This window comes from Capsicum annuum, chromosome 4 (assembly GCF_002878395.1).
Source record: "Capsicum annuum cultivar UCD-10X-F1 chromosome 4, UCD10Xv1.1, whole genome shotgun sequence".
In the NCBI taxonomy this organism is placed as follows: domain Eukaryota; kingdom Viridiplantae; phylum Streptophyta; class Magnoliopsida; order Solanales; family Solanaceae; genus Capsicum; species Capsicum annuum.
The window spans coordinates 225094186-225113167 of record NC_061114.1 but is presented as its reverse complement, the minus strand read 5'-3'; the positions used below and the strand labels follow the sequence as shown (position 1 = coordinate 225113167).

Below are 18982 nucleotides of genomic sequence, written 5' to 3'. Positions count from 1 at the left end.
ACAGACGGGGCGAGTATCATTTTTCTAAACAGAAAAAGGAAAGTTACATATTCTCAAAATAAATAAATTACAAAGCCTTGAACTATGGAAGTAGTGCTTTTCATAGGATAACAAAATTTCAACCTTTATCACCAGTGACTTTCACTAGCCCTATTTCTTTTACATTCTTTATACTTTAAAAGCACATATACAAATGATAAGTTGGTAATTATTTATATTTATTATATTAAAAATATATATATTAAAAAAAAAAGTTTCTGTGAAAGCGAAGGGAGGTGATAGTGAAGAAGAAGAGAGAAGGCGACCCATTCTCTTCTTCTGTCTTTGTTTCATATTACAAGTATTTTGATTGAGAAATTTGCAGTACTACTACTTCCATTTCTACAAAAAAAAAAAGATTTCCATCTTGTTCAGAGAAAATTGTTGTTTCTACTACGGGTAATATTTATATTCTTTTCATATATTTTTTAGCCTTTTTTGGTACTGATAAATCTAACAATTTTTTTTATTTTTTTTGTGAATTTGAGCAGCAGCTTTAAGACAAGAAATTGTCATAAATAAGATACCATATGGAAGGACACAAAGTGTTTAGTCCCTAAGGTTATAACAATTTGTACTCTCTTAGAACTGATATAAAAAACAATCTGGTGTGTTGAAGAAGAAGAAAAGGATAATTCCATGTCACAAAGTTTTCATCATCAACAAGGATTTTACAATTTCTCAAATGTATATGAGAGATCTGCGACGACAACGACGAAGCATGAGGAAATGTTACGAGTACAAGGCTTTGAGCCGCAGCAAGTTGGAGTTGCTGCGGCTGTTGAGCCGTCGCCCGCTGGGGCGATGGTTTATGACGATGGAGGTATGTTGACTGAGATTATCAGTTATCCATCTGCGTGGCGGAAGACCGCCACGGAGATATTGGATGATCAGATCCAATCGAGTAACTATCGATCGTGGACACAAAAGGAGCAGCAGCATCAACATCAGCAACAGCTTCATCCACAATCGATAATAAACGATACTGAGGTAATTGAACTAGTAGAATATATATTAATTAGCTATATATGATTGTGTGTTTATGTAAGATGTATATACAATTAGATTCATTTTTCCGAGGAGTTCTCATCAATCAACCTTGACCTTGACTCTCACGAGTCTTTTAGTACTATCTTTTTCTTCTTCTTCTTTTTTTCTTATGCTAATGGAGAGTCTAGCAATTTTAATTTCATGCAGCTTCCTCTTATGAATCCTCATATTAAACCGTCATCTCCGCCTCGCGCTTCATCTTCACTTCACATGTTACTTCCCAACTCAGTAGACACGAACAATCTTCTTCATCATCAAGGATTTCACTTGCTTAATCCAGCAACCGTGGAACCTCCGTCTCAGTTCACATGGATTCCCGGTAATTATGTCTTCAACACGCCTCTTCAGATTCAAATTGAAACCAGCTTTGTCGGCTCTGATACTATATATATAATTATGTCTTCAACAGGTAGCAGTAGTGGAGAAGACGATTCCACTAGAATTGGGAGGGTTGTGGATGGACATGGTCTTTCTTTATCACTTTCTAGGAACTTCGAAGCTGCTGCAAAATTGGAGGATTTGAGGATCGGAAATGGTGGAATTTACTTGCAAAATAATCAAGGACTATTAAGTCCGATTAATAACAACCACCACCACCATCATCAACTGTTACATTCAGGAGTAGTAATGGATCATCGTACTACTAGTCCTCACACCAATGTTCACCATCAAATTCATGTCGGATATGCAGCATCCTCGCCAAGAATATCAAATGCTCTAAGAAATTCGCGATATGTAAAAGCTGCACAAGAGCTTCTCGAGGAATTCTGCTGTGTAGGGAGAGGTAATTTCAAGAACCAAAGGGTCAAGAAATACGATGATGAAAACCCTAATTCCAACTCGGAGAGTGAAGATCATCGTGGCTCCTCGAAAGATAATCACCCTCCATTGTCAGCTGCTGAGAGATCTGAGTATCAAAGAAGGAAAATCAAGTTGCTATCTATGCTCGATGAGGCATGTCGTAGTAACTTTCTTAATCCTTCTCTCTCTAATCGTCAGTAAAACGTCAAAAACTAGCTTGTTAAAGGGTCCATTTTCAAAATTATCAAAAGCTGATTACCTAATTACAATAGTCATTAGCAACTAATAATGACATTAGAATATTAATATAGGACTAGTACTACGTTATACCTTTCATTATTAAGGTTTAATTAATTAGTGTTGCACTTTTTAGGAAGGGGTACATGTCGAACAACTAACGACATGCCTCCATTATAGGTTGTAGTTTAGCATTTGGGAAGCTAATTAGGAAAAATTCCTATATATAATTAAAATAAGTAATCAGCAAAGATCCAATATTCCACAAGAAGCTAATGATTTATCATCCTCTATATACAGTTGGGGACCATTTCTCTTTTCTTCCAGATTTCAAATCTTTTTTTAAAATATATGTATAATCGCGAATTATTGATACAAATCCGCGTTCTAATGATGATTTAAATTTTTAATTTTCAATTATGCTTAACCTTTTGTTTAATTAAAAGTGTCAGTATTAGTATCAGTACTCGACAAGCCACCCCAAAAATCAATTGCTCCCCACGTTCATTAATTCCCTTTTGTAGTACTAAGAAGATGTCAGGTAGGTACAGTGATTAATACTAATTTTTATAGAAACAAATCTGGAGAGCATTCTTTCTTTAATTTATGCTGGAAAAGTGTAGCACAACAATGCTTCGTGCTACGCATATTCCATCATGCACACCATGTGTTGTTGATCATACAATCTATTAAAATTAATCTCATTTTTCTTTTTAACAGGTAGACGCAAGGTACACGCGTTACTGCGAGCAAATGCAGGCGATGGTTAACTCATTCGACTCAGTAATTGGTTACGGTGCAGCAGCACCATACACCGCGCTAGCTCAAAAGGCAATGTCGCGGCATTTCAGATGCATAAAGGATGCTATAGTCGCGCAGCTGAAGCAGACATGCAAGTACCTAGGAGAAAAAGACGTGACTGGAACCAGTGGACTAACGAAAGGCGAGACGCCGAGGTTGAAAGTGTTGGATCAAAAGTTGAGGCAGCAGAAGGCTTTACATCAAATGGGAATGTTGGATTCAGATGCTTGGAGGCCACAAAGAGGTTTGCCTGAGAGATCTGTTAATGTATTAAGGGCATGGCTTTTTGAGCATTTTCTTCACCCGTACGTTCTCTCTTTTTTTTTTTTTTCTCTTTCTCTCTCTGCTGTGGCCTGTGTGTGTCCATTTTCTTCTTGTCTTTGTGCTTTCTGTTTAGTGCCTGCGGGTGCAGATATAGTACATTTCTGATACATATCATATGCACACTGCATAAAGGTTTGTAAAGATTTCATAATTGATTTTTAACTTTAGCAACTCTTAACAGTCTAAAGGGTCGTTTGGTATAAATTTTACAACCTGTATAGTCCAGAACTATGTTGGTGAGACTCTTCAAAATTGTGGCTGCACCCGAGTTGGATCCTTCAAGAATATGCTACTTCTGAAGGATCCAATATGGTACCGAACGATGTTTTTGAAGAGTCCGAGTAACCTAGTTTCAAAATTATAATTTTAGGATTAAGATTACTATCTCCGTTCCAATTTAAGTGTCTTTAATTTGACTAGCCCTGAAGTTTAAAAAATAACATGAGATTTTTGAATCTTGTAATTTTAATTTTTTAATCTGTGCTTTTCAGACAGACAAAAGATGCAATAAGACACTTAAATTGAGACGGAAGGGAGTAGGATTATTCTAACATGATACTGAATTCCACCTTTTATATGGGAAAAATTGTCCAGATTATAAGCTTGATTTTAAATATCCATTTTAGCTAATCCTATCACTAAATATGAGATAAATTTAACCTCAAAGTTTGAATCGAGATAATCCCAATTGTTAGTCTGAAGGATTCTTTTCTCCATCAGATTATTCAAAGGGTATCTATAAGTAAACCTGTAAAAATGTGGGATCTGTAATACTGAAAGTAAGACAAATTATCTGTTACAATAGGTAAAAATAATTTGATGATATAAAAAGATATTCTAACGATGATATATATAACATAAACTTCAGTTAAATTGTTTAAAACATAATCATAGGTGAACCTAACATTTTTAGTTTATGAATTTTGGATTCTTAAAAATGCAACTTAATGTATTCTTGATAAATTAGTTATATACATTAAGCAGATTTTTAAATACAAATAAAAAACTTGAGACAAAATTATTGAAATTTATCGATCCGTAAGTAAAACTCTAACTCCGCCCCTAAAGAGAACTGCATATAACGTTATAAAATTTATAATCAGAATTAAGAGAATCAACTTGGAGTAAGAATTTAAAAATACTGGTAATGGTATAAACTTTTAAATCGTAAATATATATAAGTTAAATCTTTTATGTGCATATTCCCATTTTATTCCTTCAATTTGGAATTTTAGAGGGAAAATCAGAGAATCTCCTGCCCCTTAATTACCAAATGTGTCTTTTATTCTGCCTAAGAAAGAAAGGGAAAATTTTCACATTTTCTACTTGGGATTGGGAATGGACTGACTTTACCTGATGTCTAAAATTTATGCATACTCATTTTCTCATTTTTTGTTAAACACTTATACTAATATATATTACTAATATATATATAAATTTAATTAATTAACTTTCTCACCCATTTTGTCCTTAATGTTCAAGCACTTCTTCAATTTAAAGAGTTATCAATGTACAACAATAATAACATATCCAGTTTAGTCTTTAAAATTTAGAGTCCAAAGAGAATGGATCTTACTCAGCATATTTCAATTTCAATTAAAGTAGATATGTATGATTTAAAAAGATAGTATATATTATGTAGATAACTTAATTATCTAACATACCTTGAGAACATATGTATAAAGTTCATTATGTTTCTTTTGAAAATATTTGATCCCTTATTCTAAGTGTTTAACTATATCTAAATAAAATTTACTGAGCAAATTTTAAAAGCTGTCGATGTTCAACAAATAAGCTTCGAAGAATATGATGAGTATACACAGACCTTACCACTGTCATCGCAAGGCATAGAGACAGTTGATGAATTAGAATCTTATACTACATGAATTGGTGCAGGCAGTTAGAGCATGCAGGAGATAGATATGTTTAATTTTATTGTCATGCAGGAATTGTATGTGTATAGTTAATATTAAGGATTGTTGTCGGATTATGAAAGAGAGAAAAGTGAAGTCATTATAAGTCCTTTGCTTTTTTTATAACATAACATGCAGATATCCAAGTGAAGCAGACAAGCATTTGTTGTCCCGGCAGACTGGTTTATCCAAAAATCAGGTACTCATTACATCTTTTTACCTCCTACCTCAGATGCTGTCATATATATATATCTTGAAAACGATTACTCATCTTTCTTTCTTTTTTTCTTTTTTTTTTCCCAATTCTAATGACTTGTCTGCTTTCTATTTCTCTGCACATACTCCCTCCGTTTAAAAAAGAATGATCTACTTTGACTTGACACAAAGTTTAAGAAAATAAAGTAACACTTTTGAATCTTGTGATCTTAAATCAAAGTTATGTCAAATGTACCAAAATGTCCTTTAATCTTGTGGTCCTAAACATGCCATGTGGAAAGTTGAAATTAAAATATTGCCAAAAAAAAAAAGGAGTCATTCCTTTTTAAACAGACTAAAAAAAGGAAAAGTAGGTCATTCTTTTTTTAAACGAAGAGAGTAATATATATGCATCATCATGCCCTTTTGAGTTTGGTAAAAATCATAGTGTAATTAATCTAACATGGCCTGGGTGAATATTGGACTTAGTGGGCGTTTCGTCATGAAGACTAAAATTTTTGAAGTTGAAGTTAGAATTTGAGTTGTGTGTGTTATTTTTTAATTTTTGTGAGAGAAAGAAGGTGGGAAAAAATAAAAACAATTTATTCGTATTTTCACTTTTTCATCAAATGCAACTTAAAGTTGTATTTGAATTTCTCATGACCAAACATCAATTTATTGTAATTGACACAAAGCAAAAATTATTTTCAGAAAAGTGAAAAAAAATTTCGTCGCCAAAAGGGTCCTAAGTTGGTTGATATGCCAGACAATGTGAGATATTTCATGATTAAAATTGGAGTAAAATTTGTATTATATTTAATTGGCGGTATAAAATTTATCATGTCCCAAACTTAATTATGGTATATCAAAACATATCTCATTCAACTTGAGATTACTTTATTACATTTCTCAAGCGAGATAAATTAGTCCATGAATTATAATTTTAAGATAATTTACCATGCCTATCAAAAGAACCAATAGAGTATATAAGTTATGCATTGTTCCGTTTCATTCAGGGACTTTAATTCAAATATTACTTAATTATATATTTTTTAAATAAAAATAATAATGACATACTCAGTGTAGTTTCGTAAATAGACTTTGAAAAGAGTGGGAATAGATATACAGATCTTATCCATATTTTGGTAAAGTAGAAACTATTTCTAACAGACCCTTGACTCAAAAACACTTAAAAATTAAATTTAGAATTCAACGACTCAAATAGTTGATGAATTTAATTAATGACATCCTAAACAAATAAAATGTAAGTCCTCGATCCACCTCTCTAATTAACGATCTCGAACTAAATTACAATGATATATAGAGAGCAAAATGTTTTTATATTGTTATTATATACTTTTTTGGTTTAATTTATATATGGCATTATTTGATTTGACAAAATGATATTTTTAAAAAGAAATAAGGACTTTAAAAGTTTATGGTCTTAAACATCATAATATTTATATAGCAGTAATTTTAAAGTTTGTGACCTTAAACATATCATACAATCTTCATTTTAGTTTCTGTATTGCTTTTTTTTAATTAAGTGTGTTTCCAAAAGAATGTTACTCTCTATTTAATACTACTAATAATTACAATCAACATCCTGTATGACATATTTTATATTACAAGATTTAAAGACTATTTTAATTAGTTACACATATCTTTATCAAGATCATACGATTCAAAAATCTTCATTATTGTTTTAGAATCTATTCCTAATCAAGCTAATAAGAACGAAAATTTCCTCATTGAAGATAAAGTGAAAAATAAAAAATAATTATTTTTAAAATATAATTATTCGCCATCTTTTTGACAGATTAGTTAATAAATCACTAAAATGACTTGAAATGGGGGAGTATATCTTATGAACTTTTCTAAATTCCCAATTCCCAATTCCCAATTCCCAATTCCCACTTACTATGGTACTCATAAATAGTTGTTAAGCACGAAAAGTCAGAAAGATACGTTTAAAAACGATTATTTTTTTATAAAAAAAAGATAGCCTTTTTTCCCCTTTCAAATAGTCTTTAATCTAAGTATAGGTGACGGCTTTTTTTAAGAATTTGTTTGAATAATAGGATATTCTTAGGTTATATTTTTTAAAAAAATTCTAAGCTTATACTATATGATGTGTATAGAACTAATGATCAACTAACTTCCTTACCAACAATATAGGAGTAAATAATTTGATAGTACTATAAATTACATCAAACGTAGCAAGATTCATTATTGAATAAGTAGTTAGGACGTGCATGTTTGATGTGACAACAAATATTTGTCTATGGAAAAAAATATTTTAAGTAGGAAAAATATATTTCTAAATTATTCTCAAGCAGTAGATCGAGTGTGAATACATAAAAAAGTGGTATGATAACATCAGCTTGTGGAAATTTTAATACCATCATATTAGACATTGGGTAGTACTATTATATTGTTAGCAGTTAGCACTAGTAATTTACAGTATTTGCATATGTCATCGTGTGGAATCACAAATACTATATCAACAAATACTTTTTAAAATAAAATTTATATGGTAGTTGGTGATGGCGATGGTGACTAAAGAATGGTAAGTGTGAGTGTTGATTGGCGATAGTGATAGTTGATGGTAGTGGATGCAGGTGGTATGTAGCTAGTAGTGATGTGGTTGACAATAATGATTAATGATTGTGGTTGTTGATAGTAATTGGTGGTAATGATTGGTAATTATAGTGGGTGATGATCATAAAAGCAATTGATAATGATTGTTGACGATATATGATGGTGGTAATCGGTGATGGCTATGGTAATAATGTAAATGTAGATTAGTGATAATGCAAAATGAATATGTCAGTCGTTAGTGATTGATGGTTACGATTACGAGCAATGATCGTGAACTGTGGGTAGTGGTAGTTGATAGCGGTGTATGTTCGACATCAATGGGCAACTATTAAAAGTGGATGGAGATGGTGAAATATTATATTGGTGTAAAATTTTGAATAATTATCACTTTATCTTTCATCATTATTAACAATCATTGATATCGGTTACCACTATCGACAATCACTATCCTTAGTCATAATCGCCAGTACTGGTGTCAAACAATACTATCAATTATTACCTGTATTAGTCATCACTTACAATTATTACTACCGACCATAATGATTTACCACTGATCACTATTAATAATCACCTCATTAATCACAACTATGTATTATCAACCACTCCCATCATTCCCGACTATATTAGTTATCACTATCATCCATCATAATTATCAGCCTCTGCCACCATCAGTCACTATTGTCAGCTACTATCCACAACAACACCCTTAGCAATATATATAACATCGTTAATCGATACCAACACCAATAACCATGACTGCCAACCATTATCACCGCCAACTGCCATGTGAATTTCAAAATATTCTATTGATACAGTATTATATCAATTTGATATTTTATTAAAAAATTTAATTTTTGTATATTTAACTATAAAAAGATAAATTGTCATAATTATTTAGTATTAGGATCTAATATACATATTAATATTTAAATGTGTAAGATTCAAACATTTAAAATTTAATAACCATTTTAATATTTAGATTTGTTGTAAGATCCAAACGCCTTAATTCTCATGAGAACAAATGAGGCGTAAGTCTGTAATCTTATTTGTTCGTATTAAATGAAGATCTTAATTTTAATTATTTAAATTTGAACCCTTAAATATGTTTGTTTTTAGGTCTAGATCTTAATTATTCAGATTTTAGTGTCAATTTCATGTATTCACTGGCATCGCTATTGTCCACCGTTAACAACTATTGTCATTGTCACGCACCATTATCAACTACTTGGACCAATTATCAATATCAGAAGCAACCATTTACAATTATCACAACCTACCACAATTACCACTCTAACCACCAATCATCACCATCTATCACCATGTTATATATCAATCAACAATCACATTATCACCATCACTATAAGCAATCACTATCATCTACCATAACTATCAACCTCTGCGGCCAACCATCACCACTGGTTACTACCTACACTCAATTAGCCAGCACCATCTCCAGTCAACATCCACAACGACGCTGCTAGTTACCATCACCACCACCAACTGCCATATAATCTTTAAAATATTTTGTTGATAAATATTAATAAAATTAACTTAGTATCTTATGAAAACTTATATGCAGTATATTAATTTATAGCTAAATAAAGAAAATTCCATGTATATAGGTATTGAAAAGTAAGCAATCTTAATTAATAAATATTTAAATTTTAATACAATATCTTAACTTTCAAATATATGTATCTAAATTTAAACATCTAAATTTTAATGAAATCTTAATATTCAAATGTATGTTAAAATTTAAACGTCTTAATTGTCATTGCTAAAGCCAAAAATAAATGAGGACTCCCTCCTCTATAGTGTGTAGCCTTGAAGGATCTCAAAAAACAACCTAAGTATATAAGATTAACCATGATTAATGCTTAAGCTTCCTTTCTTTGGTCTGAACCTGAATGTAGATATGTTTATTTGATTCATTAAGACTCCCTTAATTTGTTAATGACATTTTTCATTGATCAGTTGAAATCTAAGACAATTTTAGTCTTGCTTTAGGGGATTCAATACTTATTATTCTTGTGTTTGTTCTAAACCTCTTAATATTTAAGGATAAGGATATTATTCTGCATTCCTTAAAACTTACCTGAATAGGTGTATAACTGGTGTATCTAAATTAGGACCATAGTTTCCTTCATCACAAGAACTTATAGTGTATATGTAGGCTGTGAAAGACGAGTAGGCAAGCACAAAAGTTGTATCGGTCTGCTTTGAGCTGTCGAGTGACGATTGGTCGAGGAGACTTTCATTATATAGCTGGGAACAAATAAGCTAGTTAAAGATGAGTAGCCAGGGCATTGGGCTAGTGCCAATAGGGTACGTAGACGAGGACAAATCACATGATTTTAAACTGATCAGTTTTAAAATGTCGAGTAACGATTACTCTATCTCTTAAGAAAGGACGCGAGGGACCTGTCTTATAGTAAAGTGGGTACTCTCTTTTCTGATGTGCGCTATATTATTGTGTCCTATTCCTTAAGGAGTGATCCGAAATTAAATCATGCGGCGGCACCCACCAAAAGAAAGGGCCTTCCATAGTCAAATGCGTACGATTGGATGGCTGCACCATTCATCATGAATTCTTTGTTCACACACATAACTTAATTTGACTTATACAGATGTTGATATTTCATTAGAGCTATTAGGGGTCGTTTGGTAGGATATATTTGAGAATCTAATATATGCATTAGACATGAGTAGGATTTATTGTGATGAATATTTAAAGTTGATTTTTTGGATAACATAGTTTTTCTAGCAAAATTTCTAGAATATCTCGTGCAATTAATAGGATAATCATCTTGAAGAAATATCTAGATATTCTAGGTAATTTTAGATAAAGGAATTTAGAAAATGTAGTCTATTTGATATTTGTATTTAGGAAAGATCTAGATATTTTAGAGTGTTTGATATTTGTGAAAGAGAATAGAATACTCTAAATTTATAGTACGTAGAATCATCTCTACACAAGTATAAATATGGATGACATTTGGCATTTCTAATCAACTAAAAAACAATCTAATTCAAGAAATCTTCTTCCATAACAAAACTTCTCTTTCATAGTTTCCTCTTCTTTAGTTGAATCTTTCGATCTTATTTAACGGTCTTGGGCTAGCAGAAGGTCTCCCTAATTACATCTTTCTTCTGCTATTCTCTACATGGTATCAAAGCCAAATTACTAGATTGATTTGCGTTTATTTCAAGATTGGGTCTGTGGTCGATTCAGTTGGTTTGTCCTAATGAATTTAAGCGGTTACGTTAATGGACTGAGAATGGAGTTGCTGAATCAGTCCAATTACAAGGTATGAAAGATATGTATGAAATCATACCTTGTGGGCGAGGATTTGTGGGATGTTGTTAACAGAAATAACACAAGTTTTGAAATAATGGATCAGAGAATAGTAGTGCATACAAGAAGTAGAAGAAGATTAATGCGAAGGCGGAGTTTATTCTGAAGAATTTCATCTCCTGTGTTTTATTTGACCATATTATAAGGTGTAAATCAGCTCATGAAATTTGAATGACCCTCGACCAGTTTTTCAATAAGAAGAATGAAGACTGGCTATAAATAATGGAGAATAAATTGGCCAACACTACTCAAGGTAATCTTTCTATTGCCGAGTATTTTTTTAAGATTAAGAACTTATGTTCTGAGATTTCTTCATTGAATACGGATCAGTCTATCTCTGAAGTACGAATGAGAAGAATTATCATTCGTTGATTTGAAACCAAAATATATTTTCTTGGTGACATCAATTCAGGGATGAGCTCAGCAATCATTCTTGGAGGGATTTGAAAATTTATTGTCGTCACAGGATTTACTAGTCAAATAATTGGCTGATGAATTTGTCAAATAAAGGGAAGGAAATGCTCTTGTAGCTGACAAGAGTAACGTTAAAGAAAAAGTAAGAGATATGTCTCACTCTCGATTCTCAGGTAGTTTAGGTTCGTCTAAAAAGAAGAAAGAGTTTATTCATAATTATAGTAAGAAGCCTCTTAGATATTATCGGTGTGGCAAAGTAGGACACATAAGAAAATATTTTCGAGCCACAGAGAGCAACATGGCTCAGACTAAAAAAGTTGTTAAAGAAGAAAAAGGGTTGAAAAAGATGCTTAGAAGCTGAGAGTCGAGAAATAAATACCCTGACTTCCATAAATTTGAAAAGAGATTGGATCAGATATAATACAATCCATCATATGGAGAAGGAAGACACTGATAAGAAGCAAGATGATACTGAAGACGTTCAGACTAGAGACATGGTAGTTGTTATTGAGGAATTCAAAGAAGCAGATCCTAAAATTGATAATAAAAGCCTGATCGTGAAAGATGTTGAAATAGAATTCGAGCGGGCTGAAGCTATACATGCCAGTAGTGACCTTTTTTTGAAGAAAACGTTAAGGGAGAAGATAAAGATCAAATAAATGAAGAAGTTGGCCATTTAGACCAAATTTCTGATAGAGAAATGAATGATGAAGAGGTTGATACAAGTGAAATTTCCTTGTATTTCAAAGTTGTATCTGAAAGAGAGGGTTCCAAAATATGGATCCCTGGAGGTTCAAACTTCCCCATGACAAATGCTTCTCCAAAGAATATAGTCATTGGGGAGTTCAGAGAAAGGGGAAGCTTGAAAACTCAATAACATGAAACTCGACAGGGAGATGACTCACTTGTTTTGCAAAGGCCAAAAGAAAATATCGTGAAGCCAGTATGTTACAAAGATAAAATTTTTGTTCATACAGAGACACATATCTTTGCAGGATCAATTGACAACAGAAAAAACTTCATTATTTGAAGAAGTAAGAGGAGTCGAGAAAAAAATGTAAGGATTTTCACCAAGGCATGGTTCAAAGCTTCGTTTGAGTTCTTCCGCAATAAGTTTGGAATAGCTTCCAAAAATCACTTTAAGGGGAAGTGTGAAGAATATTTAAAGTTGATTTTTTGGATAACTTAGTTTTTCTAGTAAAGTTTCTAGAATATCTTGTGTAATTTATAGGATAATCATCTTGAAGATATATCTACATATTCTAGGTAGAGGAATCTACAAAATGTAGTATATTTGATATTTGTATTTAGAAAAGATCTAGATATTCTAGAGTGTTAGATATTCGTTAAAGAGGATTGAATACTCTAGATTTGTAGTATCTAGAATCATCCCTACACAAGTATAAATAGGGATGACATAAGGCATTTGTAATCAACTAAAAATATAAAACCAATTCAAGTAGTGTTCTCCATATTAAAGTTCTTCCTTATCTTTTCATAGCTTCCTCTTCTTAATTATCTATGTTGGGCTGGCAGAAGGTCTCCCTAATTACATCTTTCTTCTGCTATTCTCTTCATTTACAACCTATGTTTAACTAACACATAGCATATCATAGTATTAACATTACAAGGGCTACTACTATACGTGGATTAGTGTGGTTAAAGACAAAACGTCCCTTAATATCCGAATCAAACTGTAGATAAGAAATAATCATATCATAACTAATTTAAGCATTAGTAATACACCTTATTAGCTTAGTCAACGTTATTCATATACACTCTACCAAAACGAACCCTTTGACACTATGAATGTGTTGGTATTATGTGACAATATGCTCCCATATTAAGTAGTAGGACATGTTGCACAGAGTATGAAACAAAGTTTATTTACATGATATCTATTGCTGGCTACTCAAATTGATCCTGTTTGAAAAATGGAAAGGTAAAAGACAGCAATTTGACAAATGTACATCAAACATTTCCTCTGATTTTACTGCAACTAATATATTTGGCAGCAATAGATACAGAAATTTTTGTCTGATTTACACAGTACCCACCAATTTAGTATAGGACATTCCCACGATTGATTTTAAATGGTCTGTCACTACTATTGCATTAATTTGTCCTCATTTAATCAATGTGCTCTTCAACAAATTGAGTGCATACAGTAGCTAGCATTTATGACTCCATCCTCTTTTATTACCCATACTCAAAGGTACATACATATAAATGAAATTTAACGTGACTCCATGTTATAGTTTCTTCTTTAACATCTCTTCACGTTATACTCCGTTCATTTCATTTATGACTCCATCCATCCTCTTTTATTACCCCTACTCATGGCACATATCAATGAAATTTAATACTCCGTCACTTCATTTTATATTCGTTTCATTTTACTTGGTTCATGTTATGCCCACTTTGTTTCATCATGACTCCATCCTCTTTTATTATCGTTATTCAAGGTAAATATGCATATAAATTAATACTCCGTGACTCTATGTTATACTCTTTTCGTTTCGTTTTACTTGATCCATGTTATATTCCCTTCGTATCATTTACGACTCCATCCTCTTTTATTCCCCTGCTCAAGGTAAATATCACTGAAAATTAATACTCCGTGACTCCATGTTATATTCCTTCGTTTTATTTCATGTGGTCCATATTATACTCCGTTTCATTTATGCCTCTATCCTCTTTTATTACCCTTGCTCAAGATACATGTCAATGTAACTTAATACTCTCTTCTTCCATTTTTACATGTCTATTTTTCTATTGACACAAAAATTAAGAAACAGTTAATAATAGACGTAATTTTACCATATTACACTTTGAACGTAATAAATTTAATGCTTTGGAAAGTATATTAGATAATGAATAATATTTAATGGTGAGGGCAATGGGTTGAAATAGGTAAATATATCCATCGATTTTCTAAACTGGACAAGTATTATTGGATATCCCAAAATTAAAAAGTGAACAAGTAAAGATGAACAGAGGGAATAGTTTCCTTAGTGTTCATTAACATTAGTTGGTGAATGATGAGTAGTGTATCTTAATTGCTTAATTACTTGTTCTGGAGTCTTCAAAAGTTACTAATCTCTTTGAGGATTTTCATAGCTTATGGTTCTGATTAATTCAATTCTTAGAGGTAATTCTACTTTCCTAATTAATCATAGGTCTATAGCTTTTCTTTGATTTGGTAGTATTATGATTTAATTTTATCCGTATTTTCGACCTGTTTCGTATCATCTTGGTATCAAATTTCCCAAATATTATTTTATATTGTCAGCGTATATTAATATCGACACTTTTTTTCAGGTATCAAATTGGTTCATAAATGCCAGGGTTCGATTGTGGAAACCCATGGTGGAAGAGATGTATCAACAAGAGACCAAAGAAGAAGAAACAGATCAAGAAGATGATAATCAAGATCAACAACAGCATCAGCAAGAAAAACAAGCACAAATCCCAATGCACGACAAGACAAGCAACATGGCCACATCGTCAACAACAACAACAATGCCATTGTCATCATCAGCAAGATCCGAATTTAATGCTAATGAAAGAGACCCTTCAAAAAACATCATCAATTATAGGCAGTATGCCTTGGGAAACCAACTAGTAATGCTCCAATCAGACGACACCGCCACTACGTCCTCCGCCAACCCTTACTTCATGGCGGGGGACGCGTCTGGTTTGGTGGCAGGTAATTCAAATGCGGCCGGTATGGCCGCATTTGGGTCTCAGCAAGCTGGAGATGTGTCACTCACATTGGGACTAAGGCATTCGGAAAATGTACCAAGGAAAGCGACGCAGTTCCAATTAAGAGACTTTGGAGCTTATTAATATTAAATTTTAAAAGTGTAGAAATTAAAAAAAAAAAAACAGGTAAAAGTAATGTATGCATTTACTTGATATAATATATAAGGTTGGAGCTAGTATTTGAATACCAATTGTATAAATGGGGAATTTGTAATCGTATTTTGGTGAATTGATACGTAGGTTATGTGTAAAAAAAAAGACGTTGCGGGTAATTTATGGGAATGTAATGAGTTGAGTGCTATATAGAGTTGTTATATGCCAATTAGAGTAATTTATCTATGTGATTATATTTACAAGCTCTTCTTTTAGTACTTGAAATTCTTATTTATGAAGCTATAGGTAGGTGAACATGAACTCATTTGACCAGCAATAACATAGTTGAGTACTGCTATTAGCAAAAAATTCAACAGAATTAGTTAGGCTTTGTCCTTATTAAATTGTCTAGTCATATATGTTATAGGTTTCTTACCCGACAATGGTAGAGAGACATCAATATAACTAAAATGTAAAATGGTTAATTGGGGTTATAAACTTATAATCTAATAATTAAGGTAATTTGGGACATACATAGTACCCCTTAATTCACCCTATATTATACCTATGAAGAGAATTAATTATATGAAGCTTAATGACCAATATAACAGCAATATACTATCGACCGTTAATGATTCAATGTCAACATTCGTTAGACTGCTCTTCTGTTACCTTCCAAAAATAACAATAATAATAATAATAATAGGACGAGTGGGATATGGAGAGATGGCTAGGAGTAAGCAGATCTTATCCTCTAATTTTGTAGAATGAATCGTAGAAAGGTTGTTTTCGTATTTTCTGTGATCAAGATTACTCTGTTACTCATTAAACAGCCTATAAGTTGACAACTTCCATTTCCTACAAAATACAAATCAGCAACCTTTTTTTTTAATTTATTTGGGTGAGAGCGCTTTTAAGATTTTAAAATTAGAGTATAACAGAAACTTTACAATATTTTTTACCAAAATATGGTAAATTTACGAAAATTTGTAAGACTTTGAGCGATTTTACGGCTAGAAATATCTTATGGAATTGCATTTTAGATAAATAATATTACCATTTTTAATATATAAGATATCAAAGTGGATGATTCGCGCATTAATGACAGGAAAATTATTACATAGATTTTATGGCTTGAAAATTTGTTTGTCAGTGACCTTTTATAATTAACCCTACAAATCAAACTCAGATGAAACCTTCTTTTCTTGTTTTTCACTCGATATTCGATCCTCATTTTAGAATCTCTAATAATCAGGATTTACACCGGCAAAATTCATTTAAAAAAAAAAAAACGTTCTCCTTAAACGTTTTTCAGTCTCAAGATTTGAGATTTCTAATTAAGAATAGAAGGATCCGGTAAAGACATCTTCAGTTCTCTTTACATCAAACTTTCAAGCCAATCATGACATATATATAAGTACATGATTATGAGTACTACAGTGAGTCATTCTTTGCCTATTGAACATAGTTATCTTTATAGAGAATCTAGCAAAAATGGGCACTTTTTGGATTCATTTTTTCTTTTTCCATAGCTATCTATTAGTAAAGGGACCAATTCCTAGAATGGTCCCTGCTAGTTGCTAATAACCTAAATAAATAGTTTATCAATTCCACATTAAGCATCAAGCACTTAACCTTCCAATGTATTTTATTCGTACCTAAGTGTCGGTTCTAAATTTCTATGGCCCACATAATTAATTTATTTATTAGTTTAATAATAATTGAATAAGTTAAATCCTTAATCTATATGGAAAGTTACCTAGGATAACTACTGACTCCTAGTAGGATTGTATCCACAATTACTGACTCCTAGTAGGATAATGATTGTATCCACCAATCACGTTGATTGAACGTGAAAACATAACTGACTATTCCCATTATAAAAGGGGTCCTCTCTCTGCCAAAAGAAGCTCCATCATAATTTATTCTGAAAAGTAAGGTTAAGAGAGAGAAACAATACGTTCTGCTCTTGATGTGCTTCCACTAAAACCATGAAGAATTCAGGTAAGTAATTCTTTATTGAATTACTGTTATGTGTATGTGAAAATCATTAAGTTCAACGTTCCTGAGTAATTCATAGGACTATATATAAGATTGAATAAGTTTATATAATCCGTTTTATGCTTACATGTGGTATCAAAGCCTGATTTTCGGAACAAGTGGTTTTCCATTAAAATTAATGTTTCTCCAGATCTTGTAAATTTTAATTATGTTTGTTAGAAATTTCACAATTATTGAATAACGAAATTTGAAATATTGTTATTATTATAATTGATTCTATTTAAAATAATATGAGTTTAATCTTTGTTATTTTAAATATTAAAGAAACAACTCTTTGTTGTTAGAACGTTGTAGTATACAATAATAAAATTTATTGTTTCTTAATATAACTTGGAATCGTATATGTAAGATTCTTTAATCGCCAAAGTGATCAAATCTTTATGAAATTAATTCCAAAAAATAAAGTTTATAGTTTTAATTAATTACCCATTAATTTTGATGCTTATAAATGATGTACCAATTATGGATAAATCAAAATTTTGGTTATAAGACATTTGTGGATCACCCAAAGGTTGATTGTTTGTTCGTATGATCAGTAAATATTAAAGAGATAATTTTGATGTATCGTTAGTTTTATGTATTTATCCAAAGACGATAAATATTATTAATTGATGCATTAAATATTATTGTTTTATGTTAAATATATTTTAAGCATCATTATGTTTAAAGTTGTATTTTGATGTTTCGCCCAAAGGAGAACATCAATATACATTTAAGCAAAGTATTTCTGAATTTGATAATGTATTTAATCTGATAACTCAAAGCATTAACAAATGAGCATATTCTATTTTCAGCACTTGCCCTTCATTCGCACTCTGCCTCTGTTACAACTTTTAATGGACTTAACTTTTCATATTGGTGCGAACAGATCAAATTCCATCTTGGAGTTTTAGATCTTGATGTTGCACTTTACTCTGAAAAGCCAACTGCTATTACTGAAGCTAGCAGTGATGAAGAAAAGTCATATTATAAGCATTGGGATTGGTCTAACAGATTAGGCCTTATGTTCATGCGAATGAATATCGCGGGAAATATTAAGACTACTCTTCCCAAAATTGAAAATGCGAAAGAACTTCTGAAACTTGTGGAAGAGTCTTTCCAAACTGCTGATAAGTCTCTTGCTGGGACACTAATGGGTACTTTGACCATCATGAAGTTTGATGGTTCACGTACTATGTATGAGCATGTCATTAAAATGACAAACATAGCAGCAAGACTTAAGTCATTGGGAATGAAAGTGGAACATAATTTTTTTGTGCAGTTCATTATCAACTCAACACCGTCTGAGTATGGTCCTTTCCAAATAAACTACAACATCATGAAAGACAAATGA

General features: G+C 31.8%; 2 protein-coding genes across 3 annotated transcripts; both read left to right on the top strand.

The window, feature by feature from the left end:
- Nucleotides 1–264: 264 nt before the first annotated feature.
- On the top strand, nucleotides 265–15827 carry LOC107867078 (BEL1-like homeodomain protein 4). 2 transcript variants are annotated; one of them, XM_047411209.1, is made up of 7 exons: nucleotides 265–438; nucleotides 534–1029; nucleotides 1237–1408; nucleotides 1499–2043; nucleotides 2848–3233; nucleotides 5304–5364; nucleotides 15052–15827. In XM_047411209.1, the coding sequence occupies exons 2-7, from the start codon at nucleotides 679–681 to the stop codon at nucleotides 15577–15579; spliced, it is 2043 nt and encodes a 680-aa protein (XP_047267165.1). In that variant the 5' UTR covers nucleotides 265–438; nucleotides 534–678; the 3' UTR covers nucleotides 15580–15827. The 2 variants fall into 2 exon arrangements, with proteins under 2 accessions (XP_047267165.1, XP_016568677.2); XM_016713191.2 differs by having other exon boundaries at nucleotides 531–1029.
- A 1752-nt stretch (nucleotides 15828–17579) lies between these two features.
- LOC124898099 lies at nucleotides 17580–18982 on the top strand. The gene is made up of 2 exons (XM_047411723.1): nucleotides 17580–17592; nucleotides 18444–18982. The coding sequence occupies exons 1-2, from the start codon at nucleotides 17580–17582 to the stop codon at nucleotides 18980–18982; spliced, it is 552 nt and encodes a 183-aa protein (XP_047267679.1).